This window comes from Falco cherrug, chromosome 2 (genome assembly GCF_023634085.1).
Source record: "Falco cherrug isolate bFalChe1 chromosome 2, bFalChe1.pri, whole genome shotgun sequence".
NCBI classification, from domain to species: domain Eukaryota; kingdom Metazoa; phylum Chordata; class Aves; order Falconiformes; family Falconidae; genus Falco; species Falco cherrug.
Window position 1 is genome coordinate 121,538,062 of NC_073698.1, and position 23,355 is coordinate 121,561,416.

General features: G+C 40.4%; 1 protein-coding gene across 1 annotated transcript in view; it reads left to right on the forward strand.

Annotated features, from left to right (window-relative positions):
* Nucleotides 1-23,355, forward strand: part of ABI3BP (ABI family member 3 binding protein) — a 166,213-nt gene that overhangs the window by 139,370 nt on the left and 3,488 nt on the right. Inside the window, 5 exon segments of the mRNA XM_055702821.1 lie at nucleotides 4,456-4,567; nucleotides 16,227-16,306; nucleotides 17,772-17,801; nucleotides 18,792-18,953; nucleotides 22,768-22,881. Of these exon segments, the coding sequence (XP_055558796.1) occupies nucleotides 4,456-4,567; nucleotides 16,227-16,306; nucleotides 17,772-17,801; nucleotides 18,792-18,953; nucleotides 22,768-22,881 (498 nt within the window).

Genomic DNA, 23,355 nt, shown 5'->3' on the forward strand with positions numbered 1-23,355 from the left:
TCTCTCTGTACAGGATCTAGTAAGATCTAGTCAAGAAGTTCAGCAATGCAACAGTAGTCTTTAGTATAATGATGCATTCATATAACGTAGTCATCTTTCTTGACTTGAGGATGTTGTTGGTCAGTGGGCTGGACACAACAAAACCTTACACCCATCTAGTAGGTCAGTAGAACTCTGCCAGCGTAATACTTGCTGTACCCGCCACAGGATCACCAAGTTCACGATGTTAAAAGAAGCTGTTTGGGAGTTTTTTCATTTCCAAAGGAAGGTTTTTGTATTGAGAATAAATCCTTATGAGTCATGCAGGAATCAATACACAGACAGGCAAGCATGCAAAATGAACACTCATAATTTTTCGTTGACTTCTGTATATCAAAACAAGCTTACCAAAATTGAACATTTAAATCAATTAACAACTGAAAACTATGGTTCTTCTGTACTGTCAGGAAAATGGATTTTGTTTTTACCATGGACACAAAACTTAGATTTGCAAATTCACTGGCTCATCACAGCCATGACCTGTGTTTTGGCTGTGTTGCATTACAGGTGAGGAGAACAGATAATACTTGAACTAAGACTTGATCATTAACTATTCACTTTAGCATGTAAGTGGGGTGTTTTCACATGTTCTATATGCATGTCGTGGGAGATTTCAGTGCAGGGGTATAATTAGGTGACTGTTACAAGCAAGGCCGCTCTTTTCCCCAAATCAGTCCTTCCTTGATTTTCTAAAAATAATTACTAGATGTAGCCCCTAATCTTTCTTGCTCTCCCCACCATTTTGAAAAATAATAAATTCAAAACCAAAGGGACACTCGAAACAAAAGGTAGCCTGCACCTTTTTCTTCTGGGAAAAAGGAAGAAAGTTAGCCCTTCTGCTGGATTGAAATGGGAATAAAAAGAGTCTGTAGGCTAATAAAAAGTACCAAAAAGAAAGAAAAATGGTTACTTGGCTTGCTTTCTAAAATGTGCTTCATCCTGGGAAGAAAAGGAAGTGTGAGTTTATTGCTAACCTCAGAATTAGGCTAAGGATAGGCTCTCTGTGAACACTCCCCATTCCAGGCGGTTCTGCAATGCTGCTTTCTGTTCCGGGAAGAGGTTTTTTTGTTGCTGTTGTCATTTGGAGGCCTCCTCCACAGACCAGTCCTTAGCTTGATTAGGTCAGATAACGTCATTTAGTCTGCATGTTTTCTTGGAAGTAGATCTGCTGTTTTCCTTGAGTATGCTAATGAACCCACTGCGGCACAACCATTTGTATTGCAAAAATAGAAAAATATTTCCACCACAGCTGGTAAAACTGTCAGCGCACATCATCTAATGATGAGAACAAGGCCTAATTGCCTTCTGGTGCTATTTCCTTTCTTTCTCAATGCGTGTTGTGAAATACAGAGCAAGCAATGTTCGCTGTTTCTTCTGAGCTTTTAGGTGGGACCCTTTCTCTGTTCAGTTGTAATCAGTGTTTGTAAAAGTTAACTTTCCATGAAGTTTCTTCTCTTCTGTAAGACTATTCAGTGATAATGGAGACATCTGGCATACCCTTCCCCATTCCAGAAAAAAAGATTCAGACCTTCTGAGGAGTATGTGACTAATACTCATTTTGCTTCACTGAGAGAAACTTCTTCAGTCTAGCTGTCTTCTATCTAAATATAGCAGCTTTCCCATAAATACCATCTTCATTTTTTTTCCCCTCAACGTATAATACAAAATGTTTAAACTCTGTGGCTTACAAATATTTTCATTGAGCTTATCTCCTTCATCTTAACTTCAAAAAATTTCACAGTTCATGACTCATCCAAAGACACTTTTGAATTCAAGAGAAGGTGTTGAATTGCATTTTCTGAAAACAGTGATTACTTCATATTGGCACCAGCATGACTTGACTTGCTTAGACAGACTTATATCAAGTTCTCTGTCATCTCTTTTTATTTTTGTATTTTATACATGTTTTTTCAATCATCTGATTTAGGCATCACATTTTCTTTAATGCACTGTTTCAGATAGAACTGTGGAAACAGAAAAGGTAATTTGTTGAGCCATTTTTTTGAAACAGTTACTTTGCTTGACTTTTAGCAGTGTACAAGGGGTTTCATTGTATTGGGTATTCCTAAAAAAAGTTTTTACTTCAGTAACGGAAAGGTCTGACTAATAATAACGAGAACAGTGATCAGGCTTACCTCCTTGTTTTCATAAAGGCCACAAATTCCAGGAACCAAGACCATTTTGCTGGTGCTCTGCTACTCCTGCTGTGTTGCCACAGAAATGTAGAGCAGTTTGTTGTCTTGCACACCAAGACTTGTGCAGGTACTGGATGCACTCAGTAGTTGTTCATGTGTGTGTGCATGCACATGTTTGCATGCCCATTCGTGTGTGCTGCACTTGCTTTTCCAACTTGAATGAATTAAAAAGTTCACATCACATACTGACTTGGGGCTGGCAGAAGGCAGCAGGAATGAATTCCTGTAAATTACCTACTTGTTCTTTATCTGGATGTACCTAAGGCAGTGGGTATCCACTCTCTCTGCTATGCTTCCTAATAAAAATGATTTCTCTAATGAGGCTTAATTAGGGCAAATAAGGGCTTTTGCACATCTTTTTTCTCCATGGTTCATTCAGCCCTTGGTGGCTATATAGGAAAAGGTCTTTGTTTCCCAAAAGAAAATGCACAGAGAGAAAACACAGATATTTTTTACACAAATACGTGCAAACTATCAATGCTAATGTTTTCGGTCATTGCGTTGGGGTCCCACTTGAAAAAATGATCAGTAGTAAAAGCTCTCTACTTAGTGGCTCCCCACCCCACCCCCATCTGAGACAGCCATTCCTGCAGGTCCATGAGTTTGTTTTTAATAGGCAGTGGTTGATCCTTTCGTGTTCACAGGTGACTGCTGGGGGGAGGACTTCTGAACATGGAAATTTAGAAATCTTCGATATCGGCAGTAATTCCTTCCTTCATGCTGACTTTCTGGCATACTTTTAAACCTGTTTTAAAGGTTTACATTGCTCTGTATATGCTCTAAATAACTGAGTCTCTTACAAGGTAAAGATAAAAAGATGCTGTGTAGAGGCCCCTTTTGAAACTCTTGCAGTCAACGTGACATTCACTTGTGCATACTTGTATATAATTGCTCTAATTGAATTGCTGTGGTTTAGAAACTTGGAATTTTAGAACATAATTTTTTAGGGCTGTTCTGCACTTCCATTTAATTGCATTGTCTTACACAGCAATATTGATGGCTGCTCTTTGCATAGAAGACTGCAAAGGAAGCCATAGTTGAGGTCAAATCAGGTCAGTTTGTGTGTGTATGCTCATTTACATACACATGTCCTGCATTTACTAGGAGTGAGGATCTGACAGTCCAGCAACAATTAAGAGGGTTTTTTTCCTTTTTAACACTGAATCTCATTGCAGGTGTGTTATCTTTCTGTGTTGAAACAAATGGGTCTCCTTGTATTGCGAACTAAAAAATTTAGGGAAAAAAAAGTCCTACAAGAACTTGAAAATTAGTAGTATTGTTAGAAAAAAAAAACAGGAAAGTAAGTTGTTTTCTAGTAACTGTTGATAGATGGTCTTTATCCTCCTGGTATAATACCTGCGTTACTCATTGTGCTGTAGATCTAAATGCTCATTCCAAGTGTTCTTTGAAAACATTCTCCTTTGCTGGCTTACAGTTGGCAAGGCTGCACGTGGTATTATAGACGGGGTTTAGGAAGGGAAAAGGAAGGGGCTGGGGAGGTTGTGAATTTCTTTGTGGAGAGAGGAAAATTAGCAGTACACTCAGTGTGTTTATTAGAAGAGGTTGTTATGAACCGGGACAGAGGTTGCCTGCTAGAGAGAGACTGTATCTTGAACAGGCCTATGACTAAAGCGGTTTCTTCTTCCCAAGCATCTGTTATTAATTCCCTGTTCAGAACATGGCTTGTGCTTGATGATACATCACAGTGAGATGAAAAGAAGGTGGTGAGACTATAAATCACACAAATGCAGAAATAAATTTTAGCAAAATTATTTCATTCTAAACTGGCACAATCCAAGTTAGTTGGCCAGTTTCCTTTGGAAATCTTAAAAATGTAGATCTCATTTTAAGTTAATAAAGGTTTAATCATTTAGAAGCTGTACTTTCATCTTTGATACTTTTTCATTCAAACTGCGGAAAGCTTATACTTATTTGTATTTAGCATTCTGTCATTAATGTACCTTTGGGCAGAGGTGAGATGTTGAATATCCTCTATCCCATAATTTCATTATGAGGAAGGAAAAGGGGCTAGGCACTCAGTAATGTGGAACTGGATCTCTCTTTCCTAACCATTTTAGCATACTAATGTCCAGACTGGTTCACACAAGATGTCCTTATGGCCTGTTGGACAGTAAGAGTGGAAATCAGATGAGAAAACGGAGCAATGACGAAGCTCAAGAGCTGTTGTTTAAGCAAATTTTTCTTTATTTTAATTTTCCAGAGTATGAGGTTGTGTCAACTGAAAATGGAGCAAGTGATGGTGAAAAGGAGAAATCGATTATCACTACAAATCAAACCCATTCTACTGTGGAAAACTTAAAACCTGACACAAGGTAATTAAATAAAATAATTTTCTAAGTTAATCCAACTAATTTAGACTGTCAGATGTCTGTCAGTTCAAATGAAAATACATATGTATGTAAGACAAAATTGGGTTTACTCCTGTTCTGATAGGGAAAAGGTATGCTTTGGTTTTGCTTTCTTTTAAGTTAACAGGTAAGACACATCTGAGAAATCTTTAGGAAATTTCCAAGAGTACTTATGGTCTGGACAATCTGCCTATTTAAATCTGGACAATTTCCTATCAGAAAGAGTAACAGTCAAATGTAAGAAAATATACTGCTTTTTGTCAAGAAATCTCTTCCATTTAGCAGATAAAGAAACTAGGTGAACACAAGAAATATTAGCCTGATATATGAGATCAAGATTTATATGTACAGTTGTCTCTCTCTGGGGTTTAAGGATGCTCAGCACAACTGACATAAGCTGCTTGCTTATTGAGATGGTTGTTCACTGAAATACTGGAATGCAAGTTGGGCCACTGTAGGAAGCTTGACTATTGCATTGCACCATGGAGAGGAAAGATACATTCCTCCCGTATATGTAGTTTTCTTTCAGTATCTCAAAACAGCTGGCAATTTAAAAATGCATCTTATGCAACTAGTCCCAATATACATTATCATTCTTAAAAAAAAAAAAATCAAAAATTATTCTTTTTTGTGGTAAAAATCAGATCAAGGAAGAAAAACATTTGTTTGTGTTGCTTATTGATTGCTTCAGAAGTGTAATGAATGACACTTTTTTTTTCCCTTTGGTAAAACCATCCCTTTGGCTTTGGTAACTGGATTCTTCTGTTTCTGGTTTATTCTGTTTCAGATATTTTTCTATTATTATCCTTAAACTGGGAACAGCACAAAATTCTGCACAGAACCCATCTTGAACCTTTAATTTTAGGCAGTGTGTGGTTTAATCTTAGGTGTTGGTTCTTAGCTCATGAACTTGTGACCAGCAGCTCCTAGGAGGAGGAATGAGGAACCATTGCAGAAAATGGAGGGGAAAGGAAGAGAATTGGAAAAGAAGGTCTAGGGGAAATTGTGATACCCAGAAAGAGCTTCTTTGACAGGCTCCAAAACTCCTAAAGTGGGCTAGAATTGCTGTGTATTGCATCAAGAATATCTGTTATTTCTTAAAGGCTTGTGGCTTGTGAAAGGGTGAGCTGCAGCTATGTTGTTCTGTCTTGTTAAGAGGTGATTAGACTACATTAGCAATGCAATTGGAGAACAAGAATCAGTTTCCTCAATCAGTTGAGAAGGCTTAGAAGAGACAAGAAGAGACAGCAAAACAATATGTTTCTGGAGTAGCGACTAAGAAAGGCAGTAGGTGCTGCTGAGCTTGTCAGGCTATGCAGTTTGTGTTTCCATTTCAGTTCTGCTTTAAAATAGTACAGTTGCATCCTTGAAAAGAACTGTGTTATTAATGAGACTCTCTTCCATTACACACTTGAACTCTTTGTGCCATACATGGTGACAGAAATGGGATGGATTTGGTTAAGTGTAGAAAAGACATGGAAGCAAAAAGTCCCTGATGCTGAGAGCAATGCCCAGGTGGCCAGAAGAGAAAAACATTTTTAGACTGCTCTGTTCAGAAAGGAACCAAGGTGGAGGCAGGCAGACCCAGCTAGAACTGTTGGAAGTGTCATAAGGAAGGCAGGAGCTATGCAGAAGCAGGTAAGATGGATTTAAACTTTAATTAGTAACAATTCTGTCAGTCCTATGAGAGAACTTTTTGGTAAGCAGACCAAAGACCATGGAGAAAAGCTGTCTTTTGGAGAGTGGATTTTGTTACTAGTAGCTAGAGAAGATAGCAGTACTGACTGGTGGAGGCTGACTTAAGATATAAAGGGGTGACTTTTCGCTGATGAGGTGGTGGCTGTTATTCTCCCCCAGGCCTCAAAAGAGAAAGACAGTGAAAGTCTTTCTGGATTTAGGAGGCCATTGCCAAAATCAAAAACATTTGATATAAATTGCAGTGCTGCGTGCCTCTTGAGTCTCATAGGACTTAAATGATGTAGTCCTTCTCAGAGTGGCTCTGTTAATCAAACTCCCATTTCAAAATGTGTATTTCCTAATTTTGAGGACATCTTGAGAGCATTGGCAGAAGCACAAGGAATTGCTACTGTTACCATTTGAATCCAGGCTTGCTGGCACACTGAATACAGGGAAGATAAGAAAGTGATTAAGACAGCTGGCATCGCATAGCCAGTATCAGCGTTGTGAGGAATGGCATACAGCCCTAAAAGTCTCCTGTCTGGCCAGAGCTAATTGCTCACTAGATGATGGAAACGGACCTGTGAACAAAACTGACTGAAAATAGGAGGAAGAGAGCCAATGGAACAGCTCAGTAAATTGATTAGCAGAGTCCCTGATATGTCTGGAAATTCATCAGGTAATACTTTAAGACTGGGAAGCAGACTTTTCCATTACTTTTCCTAACAGCCTTAAAGCTGCAGAAGAGGTGGAGCAAGTGTGTGTGCTTAGCAGCACATGGTGGATTAACTGGGGAAGAACCTCTTGGCCTTGAAATGCTTTGGAGAAGCTGACAAGCTGAATTGGAGAGTCTGTTTTTTCCAGCTTTCCTGAAGCCATCAGTGAGGCTGTGTGAATCCCTGTGCTGCTCTGACGGTTCAGTGCATCCAGAGCTGAAGACAGTTCAGGACAGATCTCAACCAGACAGACCTAAAAGCAGTAAAAATGTTTGTGAATGGGGTATCTCAGTCTCCATGGGTAAATTTAAACCAGAAAGATCCTGTGACAGCAAGACAGATCAAGCCTGTAATTCTTCAGATGTATGCTCTTGAGGAGCAGTACATGGCAAAGATGGTCTGCAGTCGCATTGCCCAAGGTCTGTCACCCCGTTGGGGTAGAACAGGTAGGATACGTTAGTGCCTAGCCCAGAAGCTAAAGAATTAATCCCCCACACCCATCAGGAGGGAAGCAAGACAAACAACTTTTCAGTGTGAAGGGGGCAGAACAAGCAGCAGGGGAACACTGGGCACATCAGGTCCTGCCAGATCATGCTGTTTGTTTGCTTTTCTCTTTTACATTCGTCTTTCAAATGCAACATGCTGCTGCACCTCTGGGAAGCTCTGCAGCAAGCCAGACACCCATCTTCCTTTGAGCTGGGATTTTGACAAGGCAGCCTTTAAAGATCAGGAGCTAATGACCAGACTTTTGAATAATTAAGAAATTTGGACAGTGTTTGGGAGGAAACAGTGAGAGTCTCTTAGAGCCTCTCATGAAAAATTGCATGTGTGACTGCAATTACAGTAAGTACTGTCAGTAAGTACAAACATAGAAGTTAAATGGATGCAAATTTCTCTGAGTCAGAGGATTATCATGTAGTATGCTGTGTGTCCATTTTGCTGTCTGAAAAGTGACAAGATTCAGAAGAAATGCACTGGCTGACAAAGAAATGAGTTCTGACTTTCGGTACAGTTATCAAGTATTTGGTTTTAACAGGCTCATGCTAATATGGAAATGAAAATGTACTTTCAGGCATACAAAACCTTGTGAGGGTTGCTTTTAAACAAATGAAGTCATATATGTTATGGGATTTTGTCATATCTCTTGCTTGTCTTATATATGCCAGCTTTATGTGTTCTTGGTGACTTGGTTGCAAGACATCGAGACTGAGATGAAAGTAAAACAGTGGTTTAAAAATCTGTCCAACTGTGAGGACTTAGACCCTTCAAATAAATGTGGGATACAGTCAGCTGCTTTCCAACGCAACTGCTTGATTTTTTACTTTTTTATTTTAAAAGAAAGGTTGTAAAGTCTCCTGTACAATGTGATTTTGTTGGAGCACTGAGATCTCTAGGGGTTTTGCCCAAGAAAAGGCACACTGTAGCCATGCTGTTCTCTCACAGTAAGGCATACCTGACAGTTGACAACGTCACATTCATTTAAATGCGGCGAATGAAGAGACGGGACGCAGCTTGATGCAAGCAAGTTGTCCCCCTTTATTAGTGATTTTCTTACAATTATATACGTTTCTACCTTCTACATATTACACACTGATTGGTTAAATCTTAAGCGTAAAAAACACTGATTGGATGATATTTAAGGCACACCGTTAGAACAATAGGAACTTACTAGTTTATCTTGACATAGCAATAATTTCTATTCCAAGGTTAGGGAGTTTCTTTCTACGCGGCTTTCTTGATTACATATCGGCGCCATCCGTTCCCTTATCTGGCTACTTGTTTCTCTGTCCGTCTGGTTGCCTCCTCAACTGTGACGGCTCAGGGGTCTGCAGTTAGCTTGTTCCTTTGCTCCCAGGGCTTGTGCCCTACAAGTTCTAACAAGTCTCTATTCATCAGGCTATCAGTACTTGGACTCTTGTCCTTGAGGCCTTGTCCTACATTTAAAGGATTTTTCCTTTTAGGATGAGTATGTTGGCATCTTTTTCACCCAAATAATTGCCAAATAGGGTGCTTGCAGCATTTTGCTATCACATCTTAGAAAACTTCTCATAGTTTAAGTAACCTGGAAAGTTCCAATCTTGATACTCATTATTTGGTTGGTCAGGGTCCTTGAAACTGCTACTGTTCCTGGCACTAAGCTGCTGTCTACGTCCAGTCTAGAATTCTGTTTAATGTCATCAAGGATTTTGCTTTTGATTGTAACTTCTACTTGAAATCTCTCAAAGTATGTAGTATGGTTGTAGTGTGTGAGCTAGATAACTGTATGTATCCTTCTTACACAGCTATTGGATGTAACTGGTGCCTGGAGAGGAAAACTTTCTCTTGTTTTATGGATGTCTTCTGCTTAAATGTTTTGATTATAGATGTGCTTCTGTGATCTAGTAATCATATATACACAGCTGTTGATTATGACTTCGTAATGTAGTTAGCTTTTGTTACCCTTTATGTTATTTCCAAGAATTTTAGAGTAGATCCAGGTCACATTTCACTCAGCCTTCTTTTCAGTATCACATTTAAATACATACTGGATTTTCTGCAATTTTTGCTATCTTTTTCCTTCAATTAGTTCTTCATTTGCTGAATGAGTGAAATAGCCAAGTTCCATTCATCCTTCTTTCTTCTGGTTAGTTTGAACCAAGTACTGAGCTACTCAGTTTTCACTCTGTTGTTCAAGCAGTGAGTGCCTGCAACTCCTGTGCTTGTTGATTGACCCCGAGCAACCTAATGTAGCTTTTAAGCTGGCCCTGTCATGAAAAGGGACGTGGACCAGATGACCTTCATAGGTCTCTTCAAACCTAAATTATTGCATGATCATATCTTAGACGTAGTTTCTGATCTTGTAAGTCTCATTTTCACCTATTTTCTTTAATGCAGGCCAAGGTGGTTTTGTATGTTAATGCAAATGTCATTCATTTCTTAGGAAAGAAAAATGAGAGAAGGGGATACACTAGTATAAACTAATCTGTCAATTTAATTTTTCATTCTCCACATGGAAATTCTGCATTTTTTGTACTGAGAAAATTGTCACAGTTTTTTGGAGAAATTTACTGTTTATTCCAGCTGGAAAACAGTCAAAGCTGAACTACAAGACCAATCATTTTGGCCAAAGCAATCAGTCTGGCTTCCAAGCAGTCATCTGAGGAGCAAGACCTGTAATGTTCCATCTGACTTGTCATATAGGTCCCTTGGTTTTGAGTTTCCTTACAAGGCTGCTCATGCTGGAACTCCTAGTTTCATTGGCATACCCAGGACTCTGTGCTCTTCATCTATTCTTAGTTTTACATTAAAAGCTGCCGTTAAAAAGGAAGTATTGCAGTAACTTCTCCTTTGATAATAGTCAAGACAGATCTGCCATGTCTGAGTCAAGGTAAGGTCATTATTCACAATTTTCAGTATTTCCCTCCTTGAGGTGCTTGTTTGTAATAAACCTTGGATGGCCTGAGATGGAAACGGGCTTACTGTGGTGGTGGTTTTCTTCGTTCTGTCTCCTGTGTAGTAATGATGGTGCTCGTCTGCATTTTCTCCATTGTTAAAATCAGTTTCACTGACACGCAGTTTCTTCATAGACTTTTCCTGGCCTGGAATATTAAATGCAGATGTTGGTGGGGTTTTTTGCTTCCAATTCTATCTCCCCACTTCCAAAGGAATTTTAGGTTTGGTTGGGGGTTTTTTATTAGTTTTGGAATTTTCTAACTCCTTAAAATTGATGTATTTTTTAAAGTTTTTCCAGTAATCTGATACAGTATCATTTTGACTTTTTCTGCTATGTCTGCTGCTTTCGCTGCCAAAATATGTAGTTCCTATTTCTGTATCCCTGCCCTATCTTGAAATATTTTTTTGGTTAGGTGTACATTTCCTCTTTCATTCTAGTGGGGTTTTTTAAGGGCAGTTAAGTTCATAGCACATACTACTAGTGTCCAGGAAGCTTTGCAGCGCTGATTTCTATACAAGGTCTTCAAACAGAGTCTTGATGTTGTTGAAAACAGTTCTCATGCTTGTTTGTGTTGGCAGTTATGGGAAGGTAGTAAGAAAAACATTAAGACTACCAAATAGCTCTGGGGAAGTTCTGGTAGCCATTAGAGGTTGTGTCCCACCAGCCTGCTGGCATAGATTTTTAATCTGCATAATAATTATACATAATAAAAAAAGTATGAATAAGAAAAAAAAAAAGCCTGTGACGCTTGCTTTGTAAAACTTCCCTTTAGGTGTAAAACTTCCCTTTAGGTACTGATCCTTTACCTGCTTAAGTAGTTTGGTGATTTCCAAAATACTTTTCTCCTCTTAAAAAACATTTTGAGTGATCTTTTTTGGACTTTTGGGTTAGATTGTGTGCCAAGGCAAAGTATGTTTCCAGCCATGAGGTCTCAAGGAATACAAATAATAGAACATGTTAAAAAAAATCCAAGGTGCCCCCCCAAAAATTATTAATTATAAAAAATTAATAATTATGGTGAAACACAAACAAAACCCCCAACCAACCGACCAACCAACCAAAACTGTGAAGTAAACATGAAATGTAGCATATGCATGTACCAAACTGTTTTCATAATGTGTGTAGATTATTTCCTCCAAATGTTTTTTCATGTCTTACAAAAGATATGAAACAAAAAAGAGAATCTTACTATAATTTACTGAAAAACCACACCAAGTAACTCTTCAGCCCTCTACTGAATAAGCTTTTTGTGCACTCATACACAATAATTTCTACCCACCTGCTCATGCTGTTATTACCATTATCTGGTATTGTTTTGTAGTGCCGTTAGTACCCAAAATATGCTGATCACATACAAGGAAAAAAATATACTGGTGCAGAGAGGTCAGCTTTTGTTGACAGCAAGGGTCAAGAGATGGGAACTACAGTGAAAGTTAAAATGCAGAGTGTGGCATAAAATGCTGGAATTTTTGTACTTTTTATTACACAAGTTTTTGTACTAAATTGCTGTTGATGTCGGGGTTCGAGGCTAAACATTTCCCATTTCTCTCAGCACTTTTTCCAGCTTGATTCTTCCAGAAGGACTCCTCAAACAAATCCAGCGCGCTTTTTCTTTTTTTTTTTCTTTTTTCATTCCGTTCTCTTAGACCTAGTTTTTTTTGCAGCACTGTTAATACTGCTGTCCAAGCACACTGCAGAGACAGAGAAGCTCTATACATTAAGGACAGCCTTCTGTGGTTTCCATCTAACCACCAGCATCTCCTCAGCAATTGACCTGAAATCCCAGGCCTCTACTCAGCTGCTCCAGTCCTCCTATTATGGTGAAAATCTCTCTTCACCTATTTTCAGTTTTGCAATCTTCATTCTTCGCCTTTTGCATGATTTGAAAAATGCAGAAGCAGCTGCGTCTGCCAAAGTTCCATGTGGAATAGTGATTTCCTATGGTGGAAAAATACGTTCTGCACAGTAATTACTGTAAGTCAAGTCCATTTAATCTGCACAAGGACTTTTATTGTCTTACATAGTTTGGGAGGATTTGGGAGGCCTAGTCTTCAAAGTCTGCAGGATAGCAATCTTATAGATGTTAGAGGTGTGACACACATTAGACTGCTGACTATATTGGGTAGCAGAGTTTTCGCCATCATGCGCATGCAGATATAAAGATGGAATACAGACTCCAGTTTCTCATGAATAAGTCCAGCTAAGAGGTAGACATGGGATAATCGTTATATAGCTTTGCTATTTCCCTTTATTAATTTTGCCCTACATACTTTCTTGAAGCTCTAAACGTTTTTTCCCCTTTTCACCATTTTATTTTTATTTTTCAGATCTTTCACCTAACACACAAAAAAGGAGACTTTAAATGGTTTTCTATGAAGAGCGCTAGACCGTGGCTTTAAAATTACAGTTAGATCTGTAAACTCTTATCAAATCATGAGCTCAGTCTACTTTTCCTTTCTCTCCCTTTCAGTCTTCAGGTCAATTAGTTGCTTCTCTTCATATCCAAAAGTGGTTCTTTGTTGTTCTTGTACTATTGCAGCCATTGCTGTTGTTTCAGGATTGAATTTGTTTGTGATGCTTGGGCACCTCTAAAAACACCTACCACAAAACTGTGGAATTGTATATATTTTAGTTTAAAAATTTTACTCTAACATTATTAATAGAAGGCTCCCCTAACTGACTAAACTAAACTTCGGACATTGCTTTATTACTTTTCTTTTCTCCAGTTTTGTTTATATGTTTACATGAGCTGAAATCTCTATGTGTAAATTTTAGTTCTTCATTTCAGTCTTGCCGTAATTTCCCCAGCTGCAGTTTGATCTTTTGCAGAGATCCTAGGGGTCCATAGACCACAATTTGAAAAACACTGTTTGAAAATATTTAGTCTTCAGTTCTTGTTTTGATCTTTTTATGGAGTTAGAGAATTGATAGGTCCAAGTTCATCAACTTAAGATTTTTGGGAACAGGACTGTTTCCTATGAAGAATGTTGCCTAATGCAATTAAAAATAGGGCATATCAGCTCTTGGGGGTGATATATGTGTACAAAATTCAGCAAAATACTTAAATTTGTTTCAAAATCCTCCACTGTCTTGTCCAGCTTGTGATTTTCTCCCTGACATAGGCATGTAAATCCAGCTTGCAAAATCTGTGAAACCCTTACATATTCAGGTGAGATCCAGATACGCTGACTGTAGATCTTGAACTTTAGTTCACACTTGCCTGCGTCATTATCTTCTGAATCCCTGTGGCTGCCCAGTCTATTTCTGTAAGAGCATTTCACATGCTCAGTTTTTGTCCTTTCCTTGTAGGCAATCCTATGGAATCAAAAAACTCCAGGTCAGAAATCCTAGGCAGTCCTTTTGATATTTCCCTTTTGATTTCATACAAATAGACATAAACAGGTAATTATAATCCGTAAGGTCAGACCATAAACTCCCAGTAAAGCAACAGAACATGGCATGTTGAGCTATCAATGACCAAAATTACAATAATAGCTCTAGGTAAGGTGTTCCTGCTGTGAAGGAAGCAGGAAAACTTCTTTGGAGTCTTTTAACTCTAGGCGTGCATTAATTTGTACATTGTCCAAAATGTATCTTCTAGCTATTAATTTAAAACACCCAACGTATTAGCAAATCTTCATTTATGCTTCAGTGATTCTTCAGAATGAATCTCCAACTGCTCTGCTACAGTTCTCTGTGTAACAACCTTTCCTACCAGCTGAGAATACTTCTGGACCAAAAAGTTACTGTACCACACGCCCAGTGTGAATATTAACTGCTCAGGTCCCATTTTGAAAAGAATGCATTTGTTTAAACTTTTTGAAGTTGATCATAAGTAAGATCTTGTGTCTAGAACTTACCATTTAATTTATTATTTATTTAACATCTCCCTCCTACAGTAGGGTAATATGAGTTGCTCAAAATGGTCTTGTAACATGTTTGAATAGATGTTAAGATTACTGCAAATAGACTTTTTAAAGCTCAAAACAAGCCTGTGTTTCACTTGGAAATACCCATGAGTTACCCACAATGTATGTGTGCAGCATACTAATCTTTGTATTTCCCTTAAAAAAGAAAAGAAAGCCCTAGAAATAAGGGCAATTGCTTCTGTAAGCAATTTCAAAGTTAAATATTGTCTTAGAAGGATTGTGGATGGAAAAGAGTTGCTTGGTACTGCATGATTAGTCCACTGAGGTTAATTAGCGAGCTGTTCAGGTTTTGCCGGAGCCAAAAAGCAATGAGAGGTAATCCAAAATTTGGATTGAATTATTCTGTCTCTTGTAGGGACTTGCAAATGGAGTTCACAAATTTCCAACCAGGCAGAGAATGGTATGGGGTATTTTTCTCTCTAGAAAATTGCTGTTTGGAAACAATTTCAGCAGAACGTTACAATGCTGTGTGATGGTCTTGAGCTACCAAGTTATCATTGGTGAGTGGTCCTTCACAAGTCAAGAGCTGGATGTTTAATTGCCCACTTCTGGGATTCCCATTTTGCTCTGTGTTTAGCCTCTGTTAGGGCCCGTTTTCCAGGCCTGCAGCCCTTTTGACTTGTATCCTATGGATCTCTCTCGCTGATGAAAAAAACACTCTGTGCTGAGAGAGATCCACCACGTGTGCACTCAGGCCGTACAAAACGTCTCTCTGAAGGTGGCGTGTGTGGGACAGATTATTGCTTGTAGCTCATGGGGAAGGCACGAAGAGAGTGCTTTTGACTGGGTGCATACCTGCTGCTCACCAGGGTGCTCTGGCACGGAGGGCGTGCAGGAGCAGCGCTGAGCAATGGCTGAGTGGTGAGAAGTTCCCAGGTGCTGCCAGCCTGGTGCCGGGAGAGCGGAGAAGCAGCTTGCTGGGATAGCATGTGCCAGGAGGAAGGGAATGGCGTCTGTTCCTGGCTCTGCTCATGGTGCAGGATCTTGGCTGCGTCCAGCATCCGCCCTTGGAACTCTCCTTCCTGCCTTATCCGTCTGGTGTCATCTTCAGGTTTGCAACTCTTGCAATAGCTGCTCACCCACAGCTTCTAGTTGAAAGTGTAAGTTTCAGCTGAGCTGCAGAGTTAGAAACCAGCTTGTCTTGCCTGTCTGTCACTGTTCATCAAGTGTTGAGGAGCGGGAGAGGCTTAAGCAGGGGAGCCTGGCTTGGGTTTTTTCCTTCAGTCTTGTTTTCAGAGCACTCTGGTTCCCAGCACAGCTGTGATGAAAAGGGATCATGAGGTAACCACAGTACAGACTGGTGGTGTGCAACATCACTGTCTTTTCATTACTTCATACATGTACCATTGACATACGCTCAGGCAATTGGATCTTTGCCTTGGCTGAGCTCCTGTCCTGGAAGACGTGCCCTGTGTTCCAGCACTGGCCCTGTCTGTTGCTGTTGGTGGGGCTGAGAGGCATGGAATTGGCGGTTTGTGTTCTTATGAATGAAAGATGAGCAAATAAATTGCAACGTGCTTTACCCAAACGCTGCTTATCAGATTGCTTCTGACCTCACCTGGTCTGCTCCCGTTGCCCAAACTGAGGCCGCGCGTGTGAGGGGAGAGCCTTCAGCCAGTGGTGTATCACATCAAGCATTAATAGTGTTGTGCAAAGAATTATCAAAAGGTCTGGTAAATTATGTGTTCAGAGAGGCCTTGCACATGTAGGACAAAATGTCTCGGTGTTTTCAGAGCAAGAAGTGAGGCCTTTTTGTTCTTCTCCAGGAGGCGAGTAGTGCCAAGGTGTGTGTTGGCAGTTTGCTTGCTCCAGACTCTGAAAAAATACTTGATTTGCAAAATTTTCATCTCATCTGTTTTATTCCCCAGTTATGAATTCCATGTCAAACCTAGAAACCCTCTTGGTGAAGGTCCAAGTAGCAACGTTGTGGCATTTAGTACCGAATCAGGTAAGAACTTCCAAAGGCCTGTCATTTGTGGTGGCTCTAGTATCCCCGGCTGTGGGATATATGAAAGGCTCTCCTGCTTCATTCTGCACATTTGCTCTTGCTCTTTATTGTCTCCAGAGTGGCTTTTTACTACTGAGCGTGTTACAGTAGTGCCTGGAAGATCAGCCCGAGATCAGGGCTTTGCTGTGTGGGGATGCAAGATGGCCAGGCTGCAGGAGGGAAAAAGGAGCACAGGGAGTTTGCCTGGTGTTTGTTATGAAGAAACTGACCTTATCCTTAGAGAAGGCTCAGTCATTTCAGATTAATATTCCTAACCATTTTGTATCTGTCAAACCCGTTAACGACTTCTGGATGAGGAACATAAGGTTCTTCTTTGGGCTGCTGTTTAAAGGCACTTTTATTGCCTGTTCAATAAGGCTGCTGTATAATACTGATGTCTTCTGGCTGAAATGAGGATTGAGAAATAGCAGTTGGGAAGAGTCAATGTCCCCGTACATCCTCTTCCATCCTATTGACTTTCTCCTGAATCTGTTGGAGGTGCATGCGAGCCTGGTTTGGCCATTGGCTGGTTCCCACGTTAGGTCCTGTCTGACTCAGAGGTGAGAACGGGAGAGTGCCCTGGCTTTCCCTGTTCCCATTCCCCGTGAGGCTGCCTACAGTTGACTTGTTGACTTTATACAAGCAAGATACTATCTTTTGTGTAGAAGTGTTTATTGCTTGATAATACTTAAGAACCATATAAAACACAAAATGGAATTTAGCCTTTTTAAAAGGGCTTTCTCAACCTGTGTTTCGAGCCAGATGTAATAATAGAATAGTCCTCATCTAGTGCTGCCACTGATGGATGAGAGGTTTGGCTGAGCAAGGGATTAGTCAGGGAGGAGTTCAGACTATGCCACGCATATTTAAAAACTGTGAATACACTTTTTGTAATCCTAGGTTGTTAAAACAAAAAATGTTTATTCCAAGTGCAGCTTTCATGAATGACAAGGCTTATGTGCTGTCTCCTATTTAGCTTGGACAAATTAAGTGGTCAGTTTTATTTTTTTCTGAATTGCACACATCCATTTGGGCTTTCATAGCCAAATCTTGTGTGGCAAGTATTACGGAGGGGTCCTTTGTATTATTTAAGTTTCAAAAATCAAATTTTAAAAGAGATGCAGTAAAGTTGGGGTTTTACTTGTTACAGATTTAAACTTGGTTTCATAGAACCATGTTTGCCTGGTATTGTCCCCAAAGTAAAGTTTTTAAAAGCTCATTGATACTGCCTTTTCACATAAGAAATACATATATTTTAATTTAATTTAATTTAATACAAAAATGAACTTTGCTTCCAAAGCTCTTCCTGTTTCACAAATTGCAATTCATGTCAACTGTAGAAAATCACCTACCAATGCTTTTCCATTGAAATATTGGGAAACTGTATTTTTCAGTGTCTGATTGAATGTTTGTGTTCTTCCTCCAGCGGACCCAAGAGTGAGCGAGCCAATTTCAAGTAAGCCTTTTATGTATAGCATCTTCTAATCATGAATTTCTTCAGAAATGAGATAGCATAATTACAAGGGTGGTTGCTGTACTGCACCACCTAAATGAGTTATGGAATCAAACAGCATTCACACATGATCTCACTCTTCCCACCCATACCCCTGGTAAGGAATTCATGCCAGGCTGCCTGTTTACCTGAGCGGAATGCAGTCAAGGTGATGCCGTGCTCCCATGGCACTGGGGTGGCTTCAAACCAACGTACACAAATGAGCCAAGGACAGCCTCGTATTTTCTCACCCTTGTCATTAAAGCAAAAGAAAGCTCTGTAAAACAAGTAAGCTCCTCCACACTTTCTAAGTGAGCTAACAGAGCACAACTCAGAGGATACTATTTATCTGCCATTGTGTTTTAAAAAAATTTCTGGTTCTGAAGGCTTGATCCAGCTCTGCTTTAGGCCACCTACCAGACTCTCCCTGTCTTTGGCAGGAGGTGGACAGGGATTTTGAAGAAGAGCTGAGATGGCTTAAGCAGCTTGGGCTGCCTTTTGCATTTGTAATGGCCATCACTGACAAAGACTGGGACGCCATTTCTTTCCATATAATTCATGATACTTAGTTTTTATGTGTATATTTGTTAAATCACATAGTTTGCTGCAATTTCAGTGTCCTGCCCTGAACACACTGAAAAACAGTGACTGTGTCATGAACTTCGTAAATGCCAGTTTTGCCAGTACGCAGGCATTTTCCCCCTATCGAGGTCCCAGAACAATCTTTTTCCAAACTGGCACCACACACAGAGAGCAGCAGCACTTCACTGCATCAGTCGTATCTGCACCCTTTGGTGCTTCGCTGAAATAACTTTCACGTTCAGAATGCAGGTGACTGGTGCCGTGATGCGTTCTGCTCCATCAAGGCGTCTAATTCTATTTATTTGAATGTAGTTGTTGTATGTAAGTCTGTACTCAGTGTCATACTTCAGCCTCTTCCTTCCTCTCCTGCAGTGGGAAAGGATGCTATCTGGACTGAAATCCCATTCAATTCGGACACCTATTCAGAATGCAAAGGGAAGCAATATGTAAAGAGGACTTGGTATAAGAAGTTTGTAGGTGTGCAGCTGTGTAATTCTTTGAGATACAAGATATACCTCAGTGATTCACTTACAGGTAAGAGACATTCAAATCAGTGTTGTTCCACATTATGCACTCCTTAAAGACACCACAGTTTCAGAACTAATAGTTTTAACAAGACGAGCTCTGCTGAAGTGCTATCAGTTATATTTAATGTAGTCCACAGGCAGATTAATCATAAACAGTAAACTGCTTGTGCTCCATAATCATTGATGTATTTGATACTAACTTTTCAGACTCAGGAGTTACTTCTCTGTGACGATAACCTGATTTTAAATACCTGCTAGTATCCTGGGGTTCATACAGAAAATTGATAAAGATCAGGTCTCTGCCAGTGAACAGCCTATGCTGTAAAGATGCCAAATTTGTATTTAAAGGGTAGCCTGGAATAGCTCTTAGATAGAGGATTAGGACCTAATTTTAGACCAGGATTAGACTCAGTCATTCCCATCCCATTTGGTAAACATCTGGTTACTTCATCACTGTGAGGCTTATAAATCCATGACTTCAACTCTAGTCAACAGTTGTTACTGCCTGCTTTGACATTTTCGTTTTGTTTTCGCATTCCCTGTTTTTGCTTATAATCTCTTTCCCCCCTCCCCCCCACCCCCTTCTTTTTCATATATTCTGGTTTATTACTAATGACAGTTTCCTGGCCTTATCTTCTCAAGTTTTGTTCCATGTCTTAAGGTAATGAAGGTGCGATGGATTTGAGACCTGAATCAAGGGACTCATGCTGTGTGTAAGCTGGGGAAACAGCCTGCAAAAAGCATGTTTCAGTTAGTTGATAGTTAAGCTGAACTTTGTGTCTCATGTAGATTGTACAAGTTATATTTAGAAGTATGTTAACTTCTAATAATCCATCCCAAGCTTCTGGCTTTCTTCTGTTTGCAGTCTTTTATCAGAGCTGCATGGAAAACTCTGTCACAATGGTGTTAGTGTGGTGCCCGGAGCACGAGGGCTGTAATACAAGTGTGTTCGGGAAGTGTCTTTTGAGTGCAAGTTAGGCAGTATGTTCATCCCATCAGATTGAATTAATGGGGGGAAACTGGGGCTGAAAGAATCAACTTTCATAACCCAAAGTCGCCCCATCTCAGAGCTCAGCACCTGACAGGAGCAGGGCTCTGGTCTCACGTACATAGGCACATGGAAAGCAAAGAGCAGGGGAGTGTAGGGCAGCCCACGCCGAGACCCTTCCGAGCTCCTGGCCTTGCAGCCGGCACCATTCGCCCATGAGCAAACAAGGAAGGAAAGCCCTGTCGTTAATAGTAAGTACAATACCTCAAACATAAATAATATCTTGGCTATTAAGTGAATAAAAGCGACTGGTTTGAACAGAGGTATCATTCATTCAGCTGTTGCTGTACTAACCAGCTGTGATCAAATTTCAGACCCTGGCAGTGAGGCACAGCGTATCGCAGAACCAGCCAGCAGAGGAAATACCCATGCTAATCCAGCAGGACTAGACTTCAGCCCTAAATCAAGTGAATTAACACTGCAAGGAAAGCTACTTCAATCTTAGGAGAAAAGTTTAATATATTGGGAGCCCATTTTCTTATTTTCATTAGATTGTTTTTGCTTTTGCTGGCAGCGTGGCGATGTGACTTAGGTGGAGAAAGATGATGGTAGCTACATTGTACTCATGATACTTGCTAAGCCTGGTTCTTGCACTTGAATTGTTACAACCAGTGCTGACCAGTTGAAAGAACTGAAATATTTATGTAGAAGGTCTCCTAAGTGAGACTGTCATGGCACAGGCCTCTATACATGAGTCAGGCGACTTCCAGTTTGCAGCCAAACGATGCATCTCACTGTGGCGCCCTGTCCCATCATGCCCCCAGGGCCAGCTGGGCAGCGTGTGACAGGCCGCGCCAAGGGCCGTGTTCCACCATATGCTGACGATACCTTCCAAAGCTTTGCTGCTTAAGCAGCGTAACAATCTCAAAATTTGGGTGCATTGTACAAATGCTGTTGTATAAGGCGGCAAACAACCATATCTTTGCGTGGTGGATCTTAGCATGAATGTATACCTTTAGTGTTGCAGAATCCATAATGTATAAAAGAAAGTGTTTTAATTTTCTTAAGACCACCCATAAGGGAACACTGGAGGGGAAAAAAAAATTACTTTTTGCTAGAATAGCTCTCCCCAAATGAGAAAGATGAATCTAGTCATTGATTAGCTAAATGTTTTTAAGTGTGTTCCTTTATTATGGAAAGGATTGGGCAGTAAGAATTTAATAGTCACTGAGAATGCTGCTTATGTATAGCAATTGCTTGAATTACGCTTAAGTTATGCTGTGGGCCAGAAGAATATGTGTGGATCTGAAAGTTACTGCTCTTGTGTTAGCCATAAAAATCTGTTCTATTCTGTCTCTCATGAAGAAAAACTGATCTACATTACACATGCCAGGACTGTTCTATAAACCAGCAACTACTGCTGACCTCATTTAACAGTCCTCCAGAGCAGTCACTGTAGGCATTCCAGAAAAGCAGGCCACCTAAATTAAAAAAAAAGGTATTTATTGAGGAGAGGAAAAAAATAAATTCTAAGTGTGACCTTCAACAGCCATGGAAAAAAAAAAAAAAAAAAAGCCATTTTGGGCAGCCTGAATGTTCTTAATTTCAGACCAAAAACTTCTGAGAGGAACTCCCTCTGACCAGTTCTGCTATGGAAAAAACATGCCTGCAGCCAAAACTAGATAGTAATAAATAATTTTCTAAAGCTAGAGAAGAACTGTGTGCACAGAGACCGTCAACTGGAGGTGAGAATTTTTGGCAAAGTATTGATCCGATCACAAAAATATGAGTTTGTTGGTAGGCTGCTCTTAGGAATTGCACTTTTGGGAGCAGTATTATAGGCTGCCTCACCACCTCCCAAATGGCCAGGCTGGCCCAGCTTCAAGGCTACGGGACACCCAACATCTCCTGAGTAACTGGAATTTCTGCGTAGCTGATACCCAAGTGCTGGGCCTGTTTGTAAATGCCCTCACCTCTCCTTTCAGCCACGCAACCACAGGTTGAACATAGTAAGAACAAGTGATGTGAAAGGAGTTTGGAAAAACTGAAAGTTTACCTGACAATGTTTCCTGCCAAGGCTTAGGAAGAGCGCACACTGTGCCTTCCTCCATCTTCTGAACTGAACTAATGTCTTGCAAAACAAATCAATTAAGTAAAGACATCTCTCCATCAAAACTCCTTCACAGTGAGTCCTCTTGTTAACAGGAGGAGCCGCCCGTAACATTAGCACACGCTGCATGGGCCACTTGAGACCTTGCTTTCTACAGTTGCAGTCAAGTGTCCTGTTAAGCAGTCCTGCACATAAATACGCGGGCACACTCCGTGCTCTGGATAAGCAGTTACTCTGCCGAGGTCATCTGTTTGTTGAAGGATATAGACTGCACACACAAGTCATAAAAACATGATGATTTATAAAGCAGGCCTTGGCTGTGTTGCGAGGTCGTCTATGGAAACATCTTTTAAGGTACTGGGGGCTTCCTGGGCGGGAGCCAAACCTGCCTTCCCTTCGGATCATCAGCAAAACTTACCTCGGTTTTGATACAGCCAGGCTGAGGTTCTAGGTAATAACAGGGTTTCACTTACTGTATGAAATGTATGGGGGGGGAAAAGCACATTCGGGCATAGATTTTGGCCTGGAATGGGGCACTTCTGTCTTTACCCCTGAGCCCCCGACTTGTGAGTACGTACGTACTGGTCAAATTACAGCTTCAGGTCTTAAGAGAAGAACCAGTGGCATTCGCCTTGGCTGCCCGTGGAGCGAAGCGCACAGCCCGTTGCTTCCGGTGCTTTTTGGAAATAGCCTCACTAAACATTGCTGCTTCTTTGCTTTCAGGAAAATTTTATAACATAGGAGACCAGAGGGGCCATGGAGAAGATCACTGCCAATTTGTGGACTCATTCTTAGATGGAAGGACAGGACAGCAAGAAGATCAACCAGTCAAAGACGGTAATTCCTTACGCCCGTTGCTGTAGCAGACCTTGGCAGTTCCTTTGTGTGTTTCTTTTTCCTGCCAGTGGATTCAGCACCCACTGCTGGGGTGGGCGATGGGAAGAGACCACCAGCTTTGCAGGCAGGAGAGAGTCGAGCAGGTTTTGAAGACAAACAGTGAGTTATTAAAGACTGTTATGACTCGGGTCCTGTTAGGTAGTAAACAGCATGTCTCCTGTTTAAAACATTCCAAGAGATTATTCACCGTTGGTATTACGTATTTAAACCCAACCACAAATTTGAGTTTGCAGAGAGGCATGAAGTGTTATGTTCAAACTAGCAAGGTTGACTTAAACTGCAGTAAATCATCAGCTGGGCATCGAAGGGCTTTGTTTAGTGCTATGAGAAACTAAAAAGTTCTTACTGGAAAATATAATTCATGCTGCAGTCATTCTGTGCGCACTAGTTTGAACCGGGTGCCCAGAATTCCAC